Genomic DNA, 18,282 nt, shown 5'->3' on the forward strand with positions numbered 1-18,282 from the left:
ACAGGAAGTATCAGCATATGCAAGAATATTCCCCACAGCACTGTCTGCAGTGTCAAAAGACTAAGACAACCTAGGACACTCATAGGATGGAACACCGTAAACAAGGCAGATCTAAGCGGACTGATAGGAAACAGTCTCCAAGATACACGGTGAAGTTAAAGATACAATTTATAGAACTCTATGCTATCATTTATGCAGCAAAAGAGAGAGATTGAGAAAATACATGTACAGAGGAAATCCAAAGGACATGCCCAAAACTGGTAATGCCAACTCCAAGAGGAAGGAGTGGAGGAGCCCAAACGAGGTCAAGCAAAAGGACCTCTCATGAAAATACAGTGTGCAGTTTTACAATTAAAAAAAAAAAAATTGCCAAGTAAATGCATTATTTATTTTTTAAAAACATAAAGATCATGCAGATTTACTCAGTTCCCCAACAAACACCTCAGGAACTTTCCGTTTTTCAACGAACACTTCAGGGACCAATTCTCTCTGATGGAGCTTCTGCAGTGGATACCCAGAGAGCTGAAGCCTCAAGCTTAACTTACTACTACTTGGACTTAGTGCACAAACAGCCATGCTCTGAAATTGTGATTTGGAAGTTTCTCCTGAATCCAAAGAAATAAACAAATCCTCCTCAGCAAATCCTCCTCTTCACTCCCTAAAATGGGTTAAATGGCCCTCTTTCATGTTCCCCAAAGCATCTGTTGCTTACTACTATCATATCATGTTATTCTGAAAGCACTTATTCCCTGATACTACTCTTGCAACTTCTCTGCAAGTTTGAAATTACATCAAAATAAAAAGTTATATCCTCCAACACTTACTAGTTATAATAACTTATGAAATTTAATTCACAGTAATTCCAGGTGTTCTCTTGGCATTTACAAGAACTCTAGAAGAACAGTGTGAATAGCCCAAAACTGGTTTAAAAATTGCCAACAAGGAAGTGTGAAATACTGAGTATTTAATATATACAACTTCAACTTTTCCCCCCACGGCTAAAAAAATGCTTGAATTTAAACTAATATTTTTCTTAGAAAACTCTCTTATAGAGAGCAAGGGTACCCCAAGCCATTTCATTGATCTTAGGAACTATTGCAAAGGTCTCCCTAAAATTAATTTGAAGTTTTGGAGAGGACTGTTTTTTGAACTGTCCTCTAATTCTTCTCCCCATCTTTCCCCCATTATATAAATAAAATCAGAGACAGCATTAAGTAGGAAAAGAAGATTCATAGAGGCAACCATAAAAGTGTGCATGGAATCAGTTGATTAAATACATATGAACAGGAATGTTTAAAGCTGACTGGCAAACACACCTCTTCTTCCTCAGCCAATACTCAGTGTTCAACATGCTGGTGACAAGGTGGAAACTGCCAGAAACAGGCATTAAAAGTCATACTCAAGTTGTTTAATTATTAAAGAATAAAAAGGAGTTGTGATTTAAAAAAAAATTTTAAAAAGAATTCCATTTGCTTGAAGAAAACATAAAGATTTCTAGATCCTTCTAAAATTCCCTTTTCTCTAAAGGTCTACTTTAAGGCTAAAGTACTTGATAATCTTTCTAAACCATTATTATTAATCTAGCTTTTATATTATATAAGATGTTCCTCATGAAGGTGAGCTCCTGCCCCCGTATGATTGAGAGTCAACAAAACTGAAATATTCAGTGGTTCAAACAGAGCTCACTGCTGTCTGAACCTATGTTTTTAAAAAATATCTATTTATTTATTTGGCTGCGTTGGGTCTTAGTTGAGGCGCAAGGCATCTTTAGTTGTGGCATGTGGCATCTAGTTCCCTGACCAGGGATCAAACCCTGCCCCCTGTATTGGGAGCACAGAGCCTTTGCCACTGGACCACCAAGGAAGTCCCTGAACCTACGGATTTTAATAAGGAATACTACTGGCCATTTTTCAAAATGAGAAACGGTAACTTCCTCTGTTTTTCCACTCCAGGTCAATAAAGCACCCATTTCTCAGTATTTCCATCAAGATATCCATCTAATTGATTCCAAAAATCTCCCCCCACAGTGGGTGATGGGAGAGAAAACAGCTTAGAAAAGTCATGTGAATTTCTAAATTATAATTGAGGACGTGAAGTTTGGAATTGCTTTTTAAATTTCGATAAAAAAATAATCCTATTTTTCTCTTATAAAAATGAACTTGATATAAAATCGACATATTGAAAAAAAAGATAGGTTGGAAAGAGATTCATCTACTTCCTGACAAAATAACAAAGCAAAAAGCCCCTCTGGTTAACAAAAAGGCCTTGAAACACTAATCGTCTCCACCCTAGTGGGTATTTCAGTAGCAGAAAGCCGCACAAGCACACCCAGTTCATCGAGTACAAACAGTGCTGCCACCGCACAAGGTGCTTCACTTACATCAGAGCCTCTCTCTCTGGCACAAGGTCCACAGACTGTGTTCCTTTTTTTTTTCCCATGTTACTGACTTTTTATGTCATAGTAATGATCTGAAAATTGGACACATCTCATTTAGTCTTTCAGAGTACCACAATTTCAACTCACCAAGTTTGCTGTTTGCCACCTGACTTAGACTTTTGAAAATCTGTTTTATAGTTGAAAGGAAAACCTAACATGGAGACCATCTAATGATTAAGAAAGAAGAGAAAGGTTAGGCAGCAGTTAGAGGAGAGAGGGGGTAAGATACCCGGAGGAAGAGTACAGTTGATAACAACATCAGCTGCCTGGGTGTCAAAGACGATAACAGTGGGGAGAAATGTGGCCAGGCTGTCAAGAAGTACTGTGCTTTTAGACAAAAATATCACTCATCAGCCAGAGACTTCAGAATTAGAAGGGCCCAATTTGTATCTGTTAAACTGGGCTCTTCACTTTCTCTGCTCAGCCCTCTGAAGCTTAGTCAGGTTCCAAACCTCCTTGCCTGCTTACATGACAGGGCCACTAATATTTTACTTCCAGAAACTACAGCTTGGTCTTTGTTCCTCCCAACTCTCACTGTAAGTTTCCCCTGATTTCCTCCTGATCGACAGACAGATGTTTACAGCAGTATTTCCCTTTGACAGCCCAACCTGGCCTTCTGGGCCTGACACAACTATCTCAGAACACAACTCCAAGCATTGCAAAAATTTCAGAGACAGTTGTACCCTCAAGTAAGAAAGTCTATTAAACTAATCTATACCCACTTCTTGCCTCAGGATAAAAAAAATGTTTTGCCCTTATACTTAAGGTAGCTTTTCTCTGGCAGAAGTGAGGAATGATTACCATTAGATTACATTCAACTTATTTATTCCAATGAAAGATACTGGCTCCCTCGATGCAGACTGACCTTAATAATATTAAGTACATATTTTCCCCAAAGTTTCTTTGCTTAAAGCAAAGAAAAATTATCTGTAAAAACAGACAATATATATAAGATTCTCCAGGCCTCCTTCTACTCTTTGGATCCTGCTGAAATTTCAATAGTTAACTTGCAGCCTCCTTTCATTACGTAGGAATTTTATAGATACTCTATAAATGGATGGAACCAAAGCAAACAAAAATACCCACACAGGATGACCTACTAGTAATAAGAACAAAGACAAGACTGAGAACCCTAATTTCCCAATCTAAGTTTTTACTGGGAACCGATCCTTACATTAAAAAATGTAAGTTACTCTGATCTTAAATTAAAAGTGGAAAAGGAATTAGACAATAAATATATTTTTATCATTCCTGGCCAACTCTCTGACATTCCATTCTGATATTACAGTTTATAATTCATATTTATTGTTTTACTATATCCATGATATTCCTGATGATACCTAGAGGGCTCTTCATGTCTCCAGGAGCCAAAAACGTTATTTGTTCAACATACGTTTGTTAAATTATCAAGACTAAATGGCATTGGATGGCTGAGACAACAAGGATCTCAGTCTCCTAACTCCTCATACTCTGCACATTCAAATGCTCCCTGTCCTCTTTTCCAAAATATTTATTCAAACCAGACTCACATGATAAAGATGACAACAATATTAAAGAAAAAGGCTTCCCTCTCTGCCTCAAGCACTCAACTCTTTAAAGATATCACTCCCTGTCCTCCTTATTAAAGCACAAAGGTTTCACAATGGTCTCCACTTGCACAAAGCCAACATCAAACTTCCAACACTATACAAATACTAAATTGTCTTAATAAAAAGCTAGCAAACAGGCCAGCATACTTTATGCAGTAAGCCATGTTCTTTTTTTGTAAATCCAAAGCTTCTCATTTAGCGATTAGTTCCCAATTCTGCTACCTATGTAAACAGCAGTTTTCTTGGAAGGGGAGAACTGCAAGACAGAAACGTCTTCTATTAAAGCCTTCCAGATAGTATCAAGAGAACCTCAGAGAAACCTTTAAACTCACAGAAAGAGACTAAGTCTGTCAGCACACATTTCTATCTACATACACAATAAGGAGATAGGGGCTAAAGACATCTTTGATTTCACAGCACTCACCAAACTCTTAGAACTGAAAGTCAGAACTAAAAGCAGCAGAAAAGATGCTGCTTTGTAAACACCAGTATGTAACCTCACTTCATTGAGTCAAAACTGAACCAAGGACTTCCTGGGTGGTCCAGTGGTTAAGAGTTCACTCTCCAATGCAGGGAATGTGGGTTTGATCCCTGGTTGGGCAACTAAGATCTCACATGCAGCGGGGCAACTACTGAGCCCCTGCCGCAGAGAGAACTCAGCGCATCTCAGCTGAGACCCGATGTAGCCAAATAAATAATAAACAAAAGAAATAAATATTTTTTAAAAAAATGAACCAAAGCTGCTTAGCTCTGAGGCGTATTCCAAGGGATCACCGCTGATTTCCTAACAGTAGAATAAGACTTGCGTCAAGCTTCCCCATTCACTAATAAGAACTGCAGCCAGGCTGCCCAGAAATTCCCCGCCCAAGTCCCATGGCCATCCCAGAAATTTGAGGAACCAAGTGTGCTGCAATCATGGCCTTTTTGGTAGTGGGTCCAAAAAAAAAAACAGTCTGTAGGCCAAGACTGTGAATGAAATATTACTCAATGAAAAACCAAACAGCCAAAGAGGTTTTCATTTACCCAACACAGCTATCATGGACAGTACTGCAGAGCTGGAGTTTCCAACCTGACTTAATGATAAACACCCAGCAGAGAGTCTATAGTCACAAGTGAATGGAAAACAGGCCTAAGGGTTCACTGCCAATAGGCTCAGGGGATTCTGAACAAAGAATAAGTAATAAGGTCAGAATTCTTTTAGTGTGGAATCTTTTAGGGGAAAGAAGGCACTTACAGATAATATTAATAATATTATAACAAAAGCTCTTACATGCTAGGAACTGTTCTAAGCACTTTATGTGTATTAATTCATTTAATACTCACCACCAACTCTTTAAGATACTATCAATCCCCATTTTAAGTATGGGGAAACAACAGAACAAAGAGCCTAAGAATCCTGCTCAAAGGTTTACAGAGCCAAGAAGTGCTGCAAACTAGTTGGGGTTCAGATTCCACAAGAGTTAAGGGAGAAACACAAGGTCCCCTAGTTGCAGCAATATTCACTAGAACTATGGCCAGCAAAAGTTTCTGGAAACTTGTCTCCTCTTGCCTCGCATTCCATAGAATTTTTGCTTTTGCTTTTTGCTTTCAAGAGGTGTCACATTCCCTTAACTCCATCACACAGTGAACGGTATGAGAGTATCTTCACTTTACACACAGGAAAACTCAAGTCCAGGTTATTCAACCTCTTGAATGATGTTCTTTGAAACAGTCTGATAAATGAAGAGAATTGGGGGAAACCAACCGAAAACAAAACAAACAAACAAACAAAAACAGAACGTCCAAAAGTAAACATAGCTGCAACAGCAGGAACCTATGAAACCGAACAGATGTCGAGCAGCCAGACACCCTTCTCACACACGGAGTGCGACAACGCCCCTACAAAAGTTCCTGAGCCTGGAGGCTGCACAAACAGCCCTAAAACCGATACACAGCAGGACTCAGCGGTCTGTCCAGGCCCTTCACACGAAGAGGCGCTTCTTGGACGTCGCCTGTGGTAAAATGAATTCTTTCGCTGAATTGCGGCGGCGGGAGGCCCAGGGAGAGGACGGGGCATCAGGGCTCCGAAGATAACAAGGAGGCCGAGGGGACCTTGCCCCGCGTCCGTCGGCCTCTCCCGCGGCGTGAAGCGGGGTCAGCAGACCTTCGACCACGGGTCCCGGGACCGCGGCAGGTCCGCCCAGGGTTTCAGCCATTTTCTCTTTAGGTCTCCTTAGGCCGCGGCGGGGAAGGAGCGAGGCCCCTGCGACCTCCGGCGTTAGCTTCCCGACCCCCGCTCCCGGCGCCCTCCTCTCGCTCTTCCTTTGAAGAATGCGGCTCCATCTGGAACCCGCGTCCAGGCCCTCCAGCCCGCGCCGCCCTCGCAGACCCGCCTGGCGCCCCGCAGGCCAAATACTGGTAGCGGCGCCTGCTCCCAGGCTTGCCCTCGAGCCGCCCGGAGCCCGGGAAAGCGGGGCGCCCGCGTGACCCCTGACCTGGCCCACTCCCCACCTTACCGGCTCCGCAACCACCTGACAATCGGTCCCCGCTCCAGCGGCTCCATATCCCTGGAGCCAGCGCCACGCCAGCCTACCCCCTACACGCCCCGCGATTGGCCGACAGGATCGCAGCCGCACGTTCCTATTGGCTGGACTCTCCATATTCGCCGCAGCGGCCAACACGCGTGGCAAGCTGACTACGGATCCCGAGTCTCCGCCCAATCCAGGATGACTGGCGGCGGGGCCACGGAGGCCTGGGCGGGAGCTGTCTGCGGCTGAGCTAGTGCTGGAGCTGGTCCAACCCACACTGTGCTGTGGAGTCTCCCACCACGCTAGCAACCTGCGGACGAGTACGTTTCCTGCTGTAGTTCGCCGTGGCCTCGTTAGGCCCTGGAAGACAAGATCATTTCTTCTGAGACACGGCTCTATGAGAGTTCCAGCTCCACCCTGCAAAGTATAACCACCTCCCGCCCCCAGAGCCACATCATAGTATCTGCTGCCCCACCAAGAGCGCCCCACACCTGGGAGGAACCGCGAAGCATCAGTTAGTGCAGCCAGTTCGACTGCATCAGGTGCCCTATTCCGAAGTCTCAGCAATGAATTTTCCTTTCTCCTACTCAGCTGCCTCGCTTCTTCTCCAAAACTTTATTTTCCACCTGCCCAAAAGCAGTCCCGCTCCATTCCCAGTTTCAATCGCACATGCCAGAGTCTTTCTCTGAAGATGACGACAGGGCTAGTGGTGCTTCAGAAAGGAGAAAATAGTCTGACTAACCACCCTAATCTTCTACAATGTCCTTTACAGCTGCCAGAAACATTCTTAGACCCCTCTCTCTCCCAGCCCCCACATCGTCCCCATAACCGCTTTCCTTAAAGGTAACCAAGCATATCTAACCAAGTCATAGATCTACAGAAGAAAAGCATAAAACCCTCCAACATCTTTCTTCGTGTAAAAACTGCTAGGGGAAATTTTTATTAGTTGCTAAAAGAGTCCAAGAGAAGAGAAAAGGAGGATAAACTGCAAAAAAGGAAAATCCAAGTAAAGTACAAACAAATTCAGGAACCAAAAAAACTGATCTGAGCATCATCAGTGATCCGATACAGGCTGGTTTCCATACCGAATTTCTCCTAGGGAGAAAAGAAAATGTACAAATTAGTTCTGAGAATCTCTCTGCAACACATACGGAGTGTTTCAGAAAGGCTTGATGAAGTCCCTCCAGAACAGAACCTTTCCTTTGGGAACTTCTACTGCAACTAGAAAATAAAATGGCTGGAGCCTCCTTATCCCGTTCCAGGTCTGCTCTGGTGGGTAGATTCCCTGGGCTATTATATGCTTATTGCTGGCTACTTACTTAGCTCACACTGTGGGGCATCCTTCTTAAGCTGTTTCTTCATTGTGCAGGCTCGGTCTGACTTTCCCAGTGGCGCTCCTGTTTCTTGCCTCTATATATAGCGACAAGTGCGCCTCCCCTTGGTTAGACAGGCCCCCTTACCCTGCTCTGGGCAACACATTGTTAAAGACACTGCAGAGAATTTCAAGAAGCAAACCACACCCTTCAAAGCATAATCAAATTTCATCTTTGACCTGCCATGAAAAGGAAAGCATCATATATCTGCCACTCCTGGATATTAAGGAACAATTAACTGCATGTGAAAAATTTAATTCTAAGATTTCATCTCTGTCTTATTTCACGGGTGCTCGAGGCAAGCCTGTGTGTGCCAGTGGTGGAAAGGGGTGGAGTAAGAGGAATTGCTTTCCTTCCCAGATGCCACCCCCACTTGGAGTGAAGCCGGTTTGGGCACTTGAACAGGATTGCATGTGCACTAGGACTCTGCACCCTGAAACGTAAACTGAAACCACTTAACCCCAAGCCTGACAGTCCGTGAGTATTTTCCACATAGGTACGTGCAGTGCCAGTGTAATTATAGGGAGTCTCAGAGTATGGGTGAAAACGCCACCCAGTCCATCCCCTTGAGATCTGAAGAACCCGCTGGCATCAGCCTGGTCAATCAGTGATAAACAGGCGGACAACAAAGCCACACAAACCCGAGACTCAGTGTCTGATGTTAAAGAAAAAACAAAAAACACATGAGGCTGCTTTGTATATGTGTGTGATATATATATCCAGAGAAAGCCAGGATTGCTCAATCTGGGGGAAAAGTGGTGGAGGAATTTGCCTCAGGCAAATATCCTAGATTATTATATCCAGCCAGCCGGAGGCAAAGCTGGAAAGGAGAGGCATTGGAGGGGAGTGAGGAGAATAAGGGGGTTACTGGAAGGAAGAACTGGCTGCCTTCAGGAAGTTTTCTGGCAGTTTTATGGGAAATCTGCTTAGTACCATAAAAACATGCAATAAGCGTAAAAGATATAAACACCATAGAATAGAAAACAAAGAAAAGAGCAATCAATTCATATCCATCTTCCAGGAAGAGGCTCTAGTTCCTACACAGAATACCGTAGCATCACAAGATGAAGATCCTTTCATTCCAGGACTAGAAGTCATCTCACTACGATTTGACCTATCTCTTTGTCCTTGTTCTACAGCAGACAAGTTTCCTAAGGCAAAACTACCTTAGATTGGGTTGGGCTCAATTTATCCCCCTTCATGGGAAAATAGAAGAAAAAAAGAAGAAATATGAAATTACCCAAGAACTAACCTGTTGTAGGAAAAGACCCTGTTTTGGTTTAGGACTTCCAAAATAGGAATGCATTTTACAAGGAGACTCTACCATAGTCCTCCTGTGGCTTTTACTCCAGAACTGCTCCCAACATACATGCTCCAGTCTTGCCTGCTAGGTCCCCAATGCACTTATAGTAACTGACAACATTATGGAATTCTTATTATGTCTCAAACAATATATTTGATATGCTATAAACAAGAATTAATCTTCACAATAAATTTGTGAGGCAAGAACTATATCTTTTATTTTGCGTATTAGGAACCTAAGTCTGAGGGAGGGAGAGTAATTTGTTAGTTAAGGAGGTTAACTAATTCAAGTTAATTCAGCAATCAGGAGGTGGCAATAGAAGTAACACATTCCCAGAGAAGGCAATGGCACCCCACTCCAGTACTCTTGCCTGGAAAATCCCCATGGACGGAGGAGCCTGGTAGGCTGCAGTCCATGGGGTCACTAGAGTCAGACACAACTGAGCAACTTCACTTTCACTCACTTTTCACTTTCATGCATTGGAGAAGGAAATGGCAACCCACACCAGTGTTCTTGCCTGGAGAATCCCAGGGACAGCGGAGCCTAGTGGGCTGCCATCTATGGGGTCGCACAGAGTCAGACACGACTGAAGTGACTTAGCAGCAGCAGCAGCAGCTTTTATAAATTTGGTCACTAGTAAGTCAACAGGAAAAACTGACTGTTGTAGAGGTGCTTTTCCTTTGAGACTCAGAAAAGCTCACTGTGAATTTAACTTCTGTTGGGACCTTTTGTTTTTAATGACCCATTTGTACAAATATTTGGGTTAACACAAAATAGAGTGTGAGGCACTAATACTACACACTGGAATGCAAAGTATGGATAATTAAGATAAGAAAGAAGTCTGTTCTGTTTTATGTCTTACTACCTCAATTTTCCAAATTGCTTCCCTGAAAGTTATAATTTATTAATATGTCTTTAGTTGTGTCATATATTATAATTATGAAGATTAATAAATTAGTCTTAAAAATCTAAAAAAAAAAAGAAGTAACACATTCCAAAACAAACGCCAGAAGCAGAGTTTTAATAAAGGATTTGGATAGTAATTTGAAGTAGAGGATTTATTTGGCAAAAACAGAACTATGTTCAGCAACATGGAACTGAACATTATTTTTCATACAAAATTAAAAGTACATTATATTTCCTTCCTGAGTACTTGCCAGTCCCCATCTCTTCAAGAGAGATAAGCTTCATCTAAATTATTTCATCTCATTGCTGATTGTCATTTATAACTTTATTGCTACTTCTGTCTCCAGTATTCCTTTGGAAAAGGTGTGTGAATTCACTACATATTCTAATGTATTGTCTATAGATTATAAGATAAAGTCAAGCATGTATTTGCTGATACTTTTTAAGTTAACCTGTCTTTATACTTAGAAATGTCTCTTCTATAGGCTTCCCTAGTGGCTCAGATGGTAAAGAATCTGCCCGCAATATAGGAGACCCATCTTCAATCCCTGGGTGTCAGGAAAATTCCCTGGAGAAGGAAATGGCAACCTACTCCAGTATTCTTGCCTGGAGAATTCCATGGATAGAGGAGTGTGGCAGGCTACATACAGTCCATGGGGTTGCAAAGAGTCGGACACAACTGAGTGACTGTAACTCACTCAATTTAACTTTAACAGCAAGTTAGTGGTAGAGCCAGGCTTTGAATAAAAATTTGTTAGATCCAAGAGCCAGCATCCGAACTACCGTGCCATCATACCTCCATCTTATACACCTAAAACAATTTCCTTCCATTCAAATCTCAAGCTTATGTAAATTCACTGAACATTTCACATTACCACAATAGCCAACTGATTGCTGTGTAGATGTTAATCTGTATCTGTATCATGTGTGCTTTTTATTTGAATAGGAGACTTTTTTCCTTCCATGCTCACCTCCCACCCACTCTCCCACTATTCTTTTTCATACTTTTGTAGTCCCTGAACAACTAACTGCCTGATAGTAACTCCTCCCGTGCATATTTGCTCAGTCACTTAGTTGTGTCCGACTGTTTGGGATGCTATGGACTATAGCCTGCCAAGCTTTTCTGTCCATGGAATTTTCCAGGCAAGAATACTGGAGTGGGTTGCCATTTCCTCTTCCAGGGGGTCTTTCCAACCCAGGGATGGAAACCGCATCTCCTGTGTCTCCTGCGTTGACAGGCAGGTTCTTTACCATTGAGCCACCCAGGAAGCCCCCTCCTAAGTCCTCCCACAACTCCCTTTTCGTTGGAGGACAGAGGGAACAAAAAGCACCCATCAAACTGAGATGGCATCTTGAGACAGGAAAGCAAGACAGGCAGTTCCATGTAATCATGTTTCCGTTTATTATATGGTAACTTACTCACAGGGTGGAATTAGGTAAACAATATCCAGAAGGCTTTAAAACTACATTCCACACCACAATGTCCATTGGGACAATCTTACTGTTAAACTAGAGTATGGGGGTAGGTGCTCAAAACAGGACCTGCATTCCCAAGGCAAGATGTATGAATGGGTAACTAGTCTCATGGGAATACCTCAGCAAAGGCTGCATTGTTTGAGAATCAACAGAGCGTAGGTGCCACCTGATCCTAAATGATTATTAAACAGTACCTATTAACTACAAAGCACCTGACAACAGAGAAGTGATTCTCAGCACAGTATAGTCCTGGGTCGAGTCAGTGAAAGACAAAAGGAACTGATGCCATCTTGGGCATGATGGCGTCAGTTACGTTAATAGTCATATACCCTCCTTACCTGGAAAACTCATTATTGCTGTTGTTTTTTTTATTGTCACTATTATTGTGTATGTGTTAGGTCGCTTCAGTCGTGTCCAACTCTTTGTGACCCTATAGAGTGTAGCTTGCCAGTCTCCTCTGTCCATGGGATTTTCCAGGCAAGAATACTGGAATGGATTGTCATGCTCTCTTCCAGGGGATCTTCCTAATCCAGGGATGGAACTGACGTCTCTTCTGCCTCCCGCATTGGTAGGCGGGTTCTTTACCACTAGTGCCACCTGGGAAGCCCATTACCATTAACCATTAAGATATCCCCCTCTGTTGAAGCATTCCCTGATGCCCTCTTCCAGGCAGCATTAGCCCTATATTCTGTCTGCTACCCAAACACTTCTTACTCTACTCTAGCACTAACTCATTCTGAATACATTTATTGAAAATTGATTATATATCAGGCAGAATATGGGTGGTACAGATACAGTACAAATAAGGTAAGCACAGCTCCTATGGATTAATGTTTTTGTGCTTTCTTCTCCCACTAAAATGTAAGCTTCTCAATAGGGGCAATTATTTTATCTTGTACACCTGGTGCTAACAAAGGCCAGATATATAGCAGGTATTCCATAAATGTATCATCCCATTGTTTTAATATGTTATGACTGTCCAGCAATGAAGATGTATCATTATACTATATCTGTTTATAGCATAATGATTCATCTTCATTGTTTATATTTATTTATAATAAAAATATCTGTTTATATTTATGTATCTATTTCCAAAATGGAGTTTTTTTGTGTGTGCTCAATTCTTAAATCATGTCCAACTCTTTGAGATCCTGTAGACTGTAGCCTGCCAGGTTCCTCTGCGCATGGGATTTTCCAAGCAAGAATACTAGAGTGGGTTGCCATTTCCTCCTCCAGGGGATCTTCCCAACCCAGGGATCGAACCCTTGTCTCCTGCATTGGCTGGCAGATTCTTTACCACTGAGCCACCTGGGAAGAGAGATAAAATGAAGTCTTTATCTTAAAAATATTTCTCCTTCTGATGACACTGGAATGCACAGGAAGTATTCCCTTTGAGAATGAAGGACTTAACACTTCTGTTTGGAATGAGAATGCTACTGGCCTCGAGAGTCACGTCTTACCCCTTTCTCAGGCAGTCCACATCAAATGACTGATCTATGTGGGAAGGTGAAGATTCACCCCTCTCACCCCAACCAGGGACAGCTCTGATGATCTGCTCAGCCTTTATCCTACATTACAGCTCAACTTCTCCTCTGCAGACTGCTTCCTTCCCTTCCCTTAGTGTCTATCCCAAGATCACTTCCTAATAACAGACTGCCTCTAACTCGAAGTTGGCTTCCCTTCTTTTTATTTATTTATTTTCTTCAATTAGTGATAATCGTGCCTCGGATAAACCTCATTGGTTACAATACTGCCACTGTGAAAAGCTTGGCTGTGCTTCTTAGGACTTCCTGTATCCAGAAATTAACATATCTGCAAAAGTGGTTTGCACTCCTCTACTTCCTTAACACTCATTTTTTTTTCCATCCTTTTGTAATTCTCCCCTAGAAATTACGTTCTTATTAGCTAAATGGGATCATTGCCAAGTAGGGTCAGAAACCACTAACTCTACAACTCTCTCCATATTTGAAATGTGATACCATTCCTCTTACAACTCTGTCTTTGGCTTCCATCACACTGTACTGTTTGAGTTGTTCTGTTTGAATTGTCTCTCTCGCCTACCTTCACTGGGACTTTTCTTCCTCCTACTTCTTACATGTAGGCACTCCTTAGGTTCACTCCTTTCGTCCTCTTCTAATTCCAAGCAATCTGTCTGGACTTTCAGTGTAATAATACTGGGGACCCCCTCAGCATTAGAGACACTCGTGGGACAGTGAGAGTAAGAACAGCCTCTTAAGGGTAAAATAGACCTGGATACCAGGTCAAGCCAACTGAGAAATCGTGGGTAAATTATTAAAACTTTGTTTCATTTCTTTGTCTGAACTGAGTATGATACCAGCCTCACAAGGATATTCCCTACATTTTTTGCTCCCCAAATGCACCGACGCTCTCTTTTACCTCCCTGTCTTTTCACTTATTGTGCCTATGCTACAGCATTCTGGCTCTGCCCATCCTCTAACTCCTACTCACCATTCATGTCTCACTTCACTTTTTTAAAAAATATTCTTATTTTTCTATTTGATTTATTTTTAGCTGTGCTGGGTCTTCGTTGCTGCACAGCCCTTTCTCTGGTTGTGGAGAGTGGAGGCTACCTTCCAGCTGCGGTGCACAGGCTTCTCCTTGCTCTGGCTTCTCTTGTTGCAGAGCACAGCCTCTAGGGTTTGCAGTTCCTGGGTTCCAGTGCTCAACAGTTGTGATACATGGCCTTAGTTGCTTCGTGGCGTGTGGGATCTTCCCGGACCAGGGATCAAACCCATGCCTCCTGCATTGGCAGGCAGATTCTTTACCACTGAGCCACCAGGAAGGCCCATTTACTCTTTTTGTGTGTTTGTGTGCATGGGTCTTCATTACTGTGCATGGGCTTTCTCTAGCTGCATTGAGCAGAGGCTACTCTTCGTTGCAGTGCATGGGTTTCTCATTGTGGTAGCTTCTCCTGTTGCGGAGCACAGACTCTGGGCCTACAGTCTTCAGTAGTTGCGTCACATGGGCTCAGTAGTTGCGACTCTTCTGAGCTCGGTCTCAGAAGTTGTGCTACATGGGCTTAGTTGCTCAGCAGCCTATAGAATCTTCCTGGACCAGTGCTCGAACCTGTGTCCCCTGCATTGGCAAGTGGAGTATTATTCACTGTACCACTAGGGAAGTTGCTGATGTCTCACTTTAGATATTCCTTCCTCTAGCAGGGATTTCCTTGGTGGTCCAGTGGCTGGGCCTCTATGCTCCCAAAGCAGGGAATCCAAGTTCCATCTCTGGTCAGGGAACTAGTTTCCACATGCCACAGCTAAAGATCCCACATGCTGCAATAAGACTTGGCACAGCCAAATAAATAAATAGATGTTCCTTCCTCCAGAATGCCCTCTGTAATTCCAGTCTCTGAGTGAGTGTGTTTTCTATGTCACCCTAAACTGTATTCTTCCCTTTCCCGTAGCATTAGCCCATGGAGTTGCTTTGGCTATTTCTTTATCTAGAATCCTCTGTCAGGGCCAGAACTTTGTCCTGGGCACTCTCACTGCCTTAGGGAAGACTCCAAGGCTGGCAGCATTGCTTCAAAGCCCCAGAAGCATTTCACCTTCCTGAGGATGACTCCCGAGGGTTAGTCTCTGTAGCCTCCTCCCCCAAGCTACAGCCACCTCTGTCTCTTTCCCTGGACATCCAGCTGGAAAGTCAACGTTGCTGCATCCCAAGCTATCCTCCTCTCTCCTCACATCATCTTGTTCCAACAATTTCCCTGTATTTGCAGCTTCTGGAATTTTGGCAATGAAAAGCTCTCTTGATTCCTCATCATCTCTCTCATCACACGATGCTCATGACTATAGCCTATCTGCCCAAGTCAGGTGTTCCTGTCTTTCTATTTCCACTGTCACCTTCCTGCTTAGGCTTCCACTGCTCTGACCTCAATAACCTCATATCCTCCTGGTCAATCTGATCATTTCTCTTCCCCCCTTAGAAACTACCAAAGGCTCCCTACTGCCTACAGAGTAAAGGAGAAGAAAGCGGAAGGGAGCACGATTGACTGAGTGCCTTGTGGAAGATGTTTTGCCCACATTATCAAATTTAAATAAAGAATAGATTTTTCATCTGACATTCAAGGTTTCCCATGCCATGGTTCCAGCCTTCTTTCCACCCCATCTTTCACCTCTCCACTGTGCAAACCTTTCATTCCAGCTGAATATCATATTCTCTCCATCCCAAACACACCCTGAGCCTGCCTAACCCTGCACCTTGACTCCTATTGTTACTTCCATCTGCGCTTCTAGTACTGAAATCTTGTCCATTTTTCAAGATATAACTCAAATGCCACCCACCTTTTAAACCCTTTCCTGACTCTCATGGGATGTGAACTTTAGCTTGGATTTGACTTTACACATATGCAACCTATAACAATGCTTTTCAAGCTCAGTCTCAATACATTATTGGATTATGAAATCAATTTAGTGTGTCACAATTAGAATTTGTAAAAAAAAAAATGGAATAGGAGATATCAGAGAATGTCACAAGCACTAAAGTAGGTATTATTTTGTGAAACTTTATTTTAATAATATGTGTGTGTATACTGGGTTGATGTAAAATATTTTTCTTACTGTGGCAGTCAAAAAAAATGGAAAACCACCACCGTGATCCATATGCATTATTTCAGCAGCCGATTACAAACTCCTTAGACCTAGCAAACTCTACCCTTGCATTCAGAGAGAGTGAACCCTCCACTCTGAGCCCCACTTATTCCAGGGAGCTGACCTAGGGATTAAAAGACTCAAGGTGAAGAGCAAGGTCCTATCTCTAAGAGAGCTTCTCTTCTATTAAGAGAGACAAAAAAAAAAAAAAAGGCGGGGGGGAGTGGGGGATGTTCCCTGGTGGTCCAGTGGTTAGGACTTTGTGCTTTCACTGCCAAAGGTGTGGGTTCAATCCTTGGTTGGGAAGCTAAGATCTCACAAGCCACGCAACGTGGTTAAAACAAAAAAAATTTTTTTTAATTTTTAAAAATAGAGAAACAAAAGAAATTCGGAAAGAAAGTCTACAGTTACTTAAGTAGTTGACAAGCCATAGAATAGAGCCAAAGACCTACTTAGAGTTCTTGCTCTGACATTTATTAGCTGTTTGTTATTGGGTAAATTGCTTGATTTCTCTGATCTTCAGTCTAGCCAACCAAAAGAATCATCTATACCCAACCTCACATACTTGTGCTAAAATTAAGTGGTCATATATACAAGATTATTTTGTAAGCTATAGAAATGTTCAAAAGTTTTAGGTAAAAACCTGCATGTGCCATTTAGTAAACAAATGAAAATTGATGTAATATAAATTATACAGCTAAATGGGCATTAGATTTTTTTTTTTGGCTGCACCTTGAGTTTTGCAGAAATCTTAGTGTCCCGACCAAGGATTGCAGCCAGGCCCCAGTAGTGACAGCACCGAGTCCTAACCACTGCACCGCCAGCAAATTCCCTTGTTTTGGTCTCTGCTTATTCATGATAGAAACCCAATTCAAACCATGCTCAAAGAGACATAAATCACACACATAACCCAATGGTACAGTGAATTTGGACAGGGCTTCACCTGGGGACTCAGATAATATCAACCAAGCCACCATCCACTAGTCTCTTTTTACTAACTCCCTCTCACTCTGGGCTCTACTTCAGTCCCAGCATGGTTTATTCTCAGACAGGCTCTGCCTGCATGGTGGAAGCACCATCTGCTCTGGGCTGATGGAATCCTCACCACTAGCAGATAGATATCTTTTCCCTTATCGTTCCAACAAAAATCTCAGGGAGGGCTCTGTCTGACACCTATCTTGGGTTATGAGCCATATCTTAAACCAAAAATAGTGGTCAGGGGTACCTAAGATATAAGCTGACCCTTGGAGTTAGAGGGTGAGTCACCTGTACTAAAAAGAGGTTGGGGAGGAGTCTTCTCAAGAGGTAGGGTCAGCGGTTCAGAATGACCGAGTTTCCAAAGCTGAATAGGATTAGTTTAGAAAGACATATCAGTCTCTTCTGTTTAATGTCACCAAACAACATTAGAATAAGGACACACAAACACATATTTGTTCCATTTCATTTCATTCATATAATACAGCACTGAGGATCTACTCTGTGCCAGATACTGTTCTGCACACTGGAAAATAGCAGCAGTTAAGACATACGGGACTTTCCTGGTGGTTCAGTGGTTAGGACTTCGTCTTCCAATGCAGGCTGTGTGGGTTCAATCCCTGGTCGGGGAGCTAAGATCCCACACACCGTATGGCCAAAAAAAAAAAAAAAAAAACCATAAAACAGAAGCAGAAGGAAAAGAGGGCAGCAGAGGATGAAATGGTTAGATAGCATCACCGGACATGAATTTGAGCAAACTCTGGGAGATACTGGAGGACAGAGGAGCCTGGTGTGCTAGAAGGCTCGCAAAGAGTTGGACAGGACTTAGTGACTGAACAACAACAGAAATAGAAGCCGTACTGTAACAAGTTCAATAAAGACTTTAAAAATGGTCCACATTAGAAAAAAAAATCTTTAAACAAACAAAAAAGACATACAAAATTCCTGCTCTTGGGGAACTTACATTCTGGGACATGGGTAAAGATAATAAGTCAGTAAGCATATGTCAGGCAATGATAAATTCTATTTCAGAAATAAATTTAAAGAGCACAGTAAGAAGCAGTAAGAGCCAGAGGTGGGAGATAAGGACTATTTTAGAGGGACTGGTT

General features: G+C 42.5%; 1 protein-coding gene across 8 annotated transcripts in view; it reads right to left on the reverse strand.

Moving 5' to 3' along the window:
- The window catches only part of SLC11A2 (solute carrier family 11 member 2), a 33,051-nt gene extending 25,148 nt beyond the window's left edge, over positions 1-7,903 (reverse strand). For 2 of the 8 annotated variants that reach the window (XM_044940619.1, XM_044940617.1), the window contains exon 1: positions 6,522-6,669. Coding sequence is in view for 3 of the 8 variants with exons in the window: in XM_025282409.2 (XP_025138194.2) it covers positions 7,853-7,895 (43 nt within the window). In the remaining 5 variants the exon portion in view is untranslated. Of the gene's footprint in view, positions 1-5,349; positions 5,801-6,521; positions 6,670-7,852 lie in introns of those variants that run through there. The other 6 variants (XM_025282409.2, XM_006058525.3, XM_044940616.1 and 3 more) reach the window with 6 other exon arrangements.
- Positions 7,904-18,282: the final 10,379 nt, after the last annotated feature.

The sequence above is a fragment of the Bubalus bubalis genome, chromosome 4 (genome assembly GCF_019923935.1).
Source record: "Bubalus bubalis isolate 160015118507 breed Murrah chromosome 4, NDDB_SH_1, whole genome shotgun sequence".
NCBI classification, from domain to species: domain Eukaryota; kingdom Metazoa; phylum Chordata; class Mammalia; order Artiodactyla; family Bovidae; genus Bubalus; species Bubalus bubalis.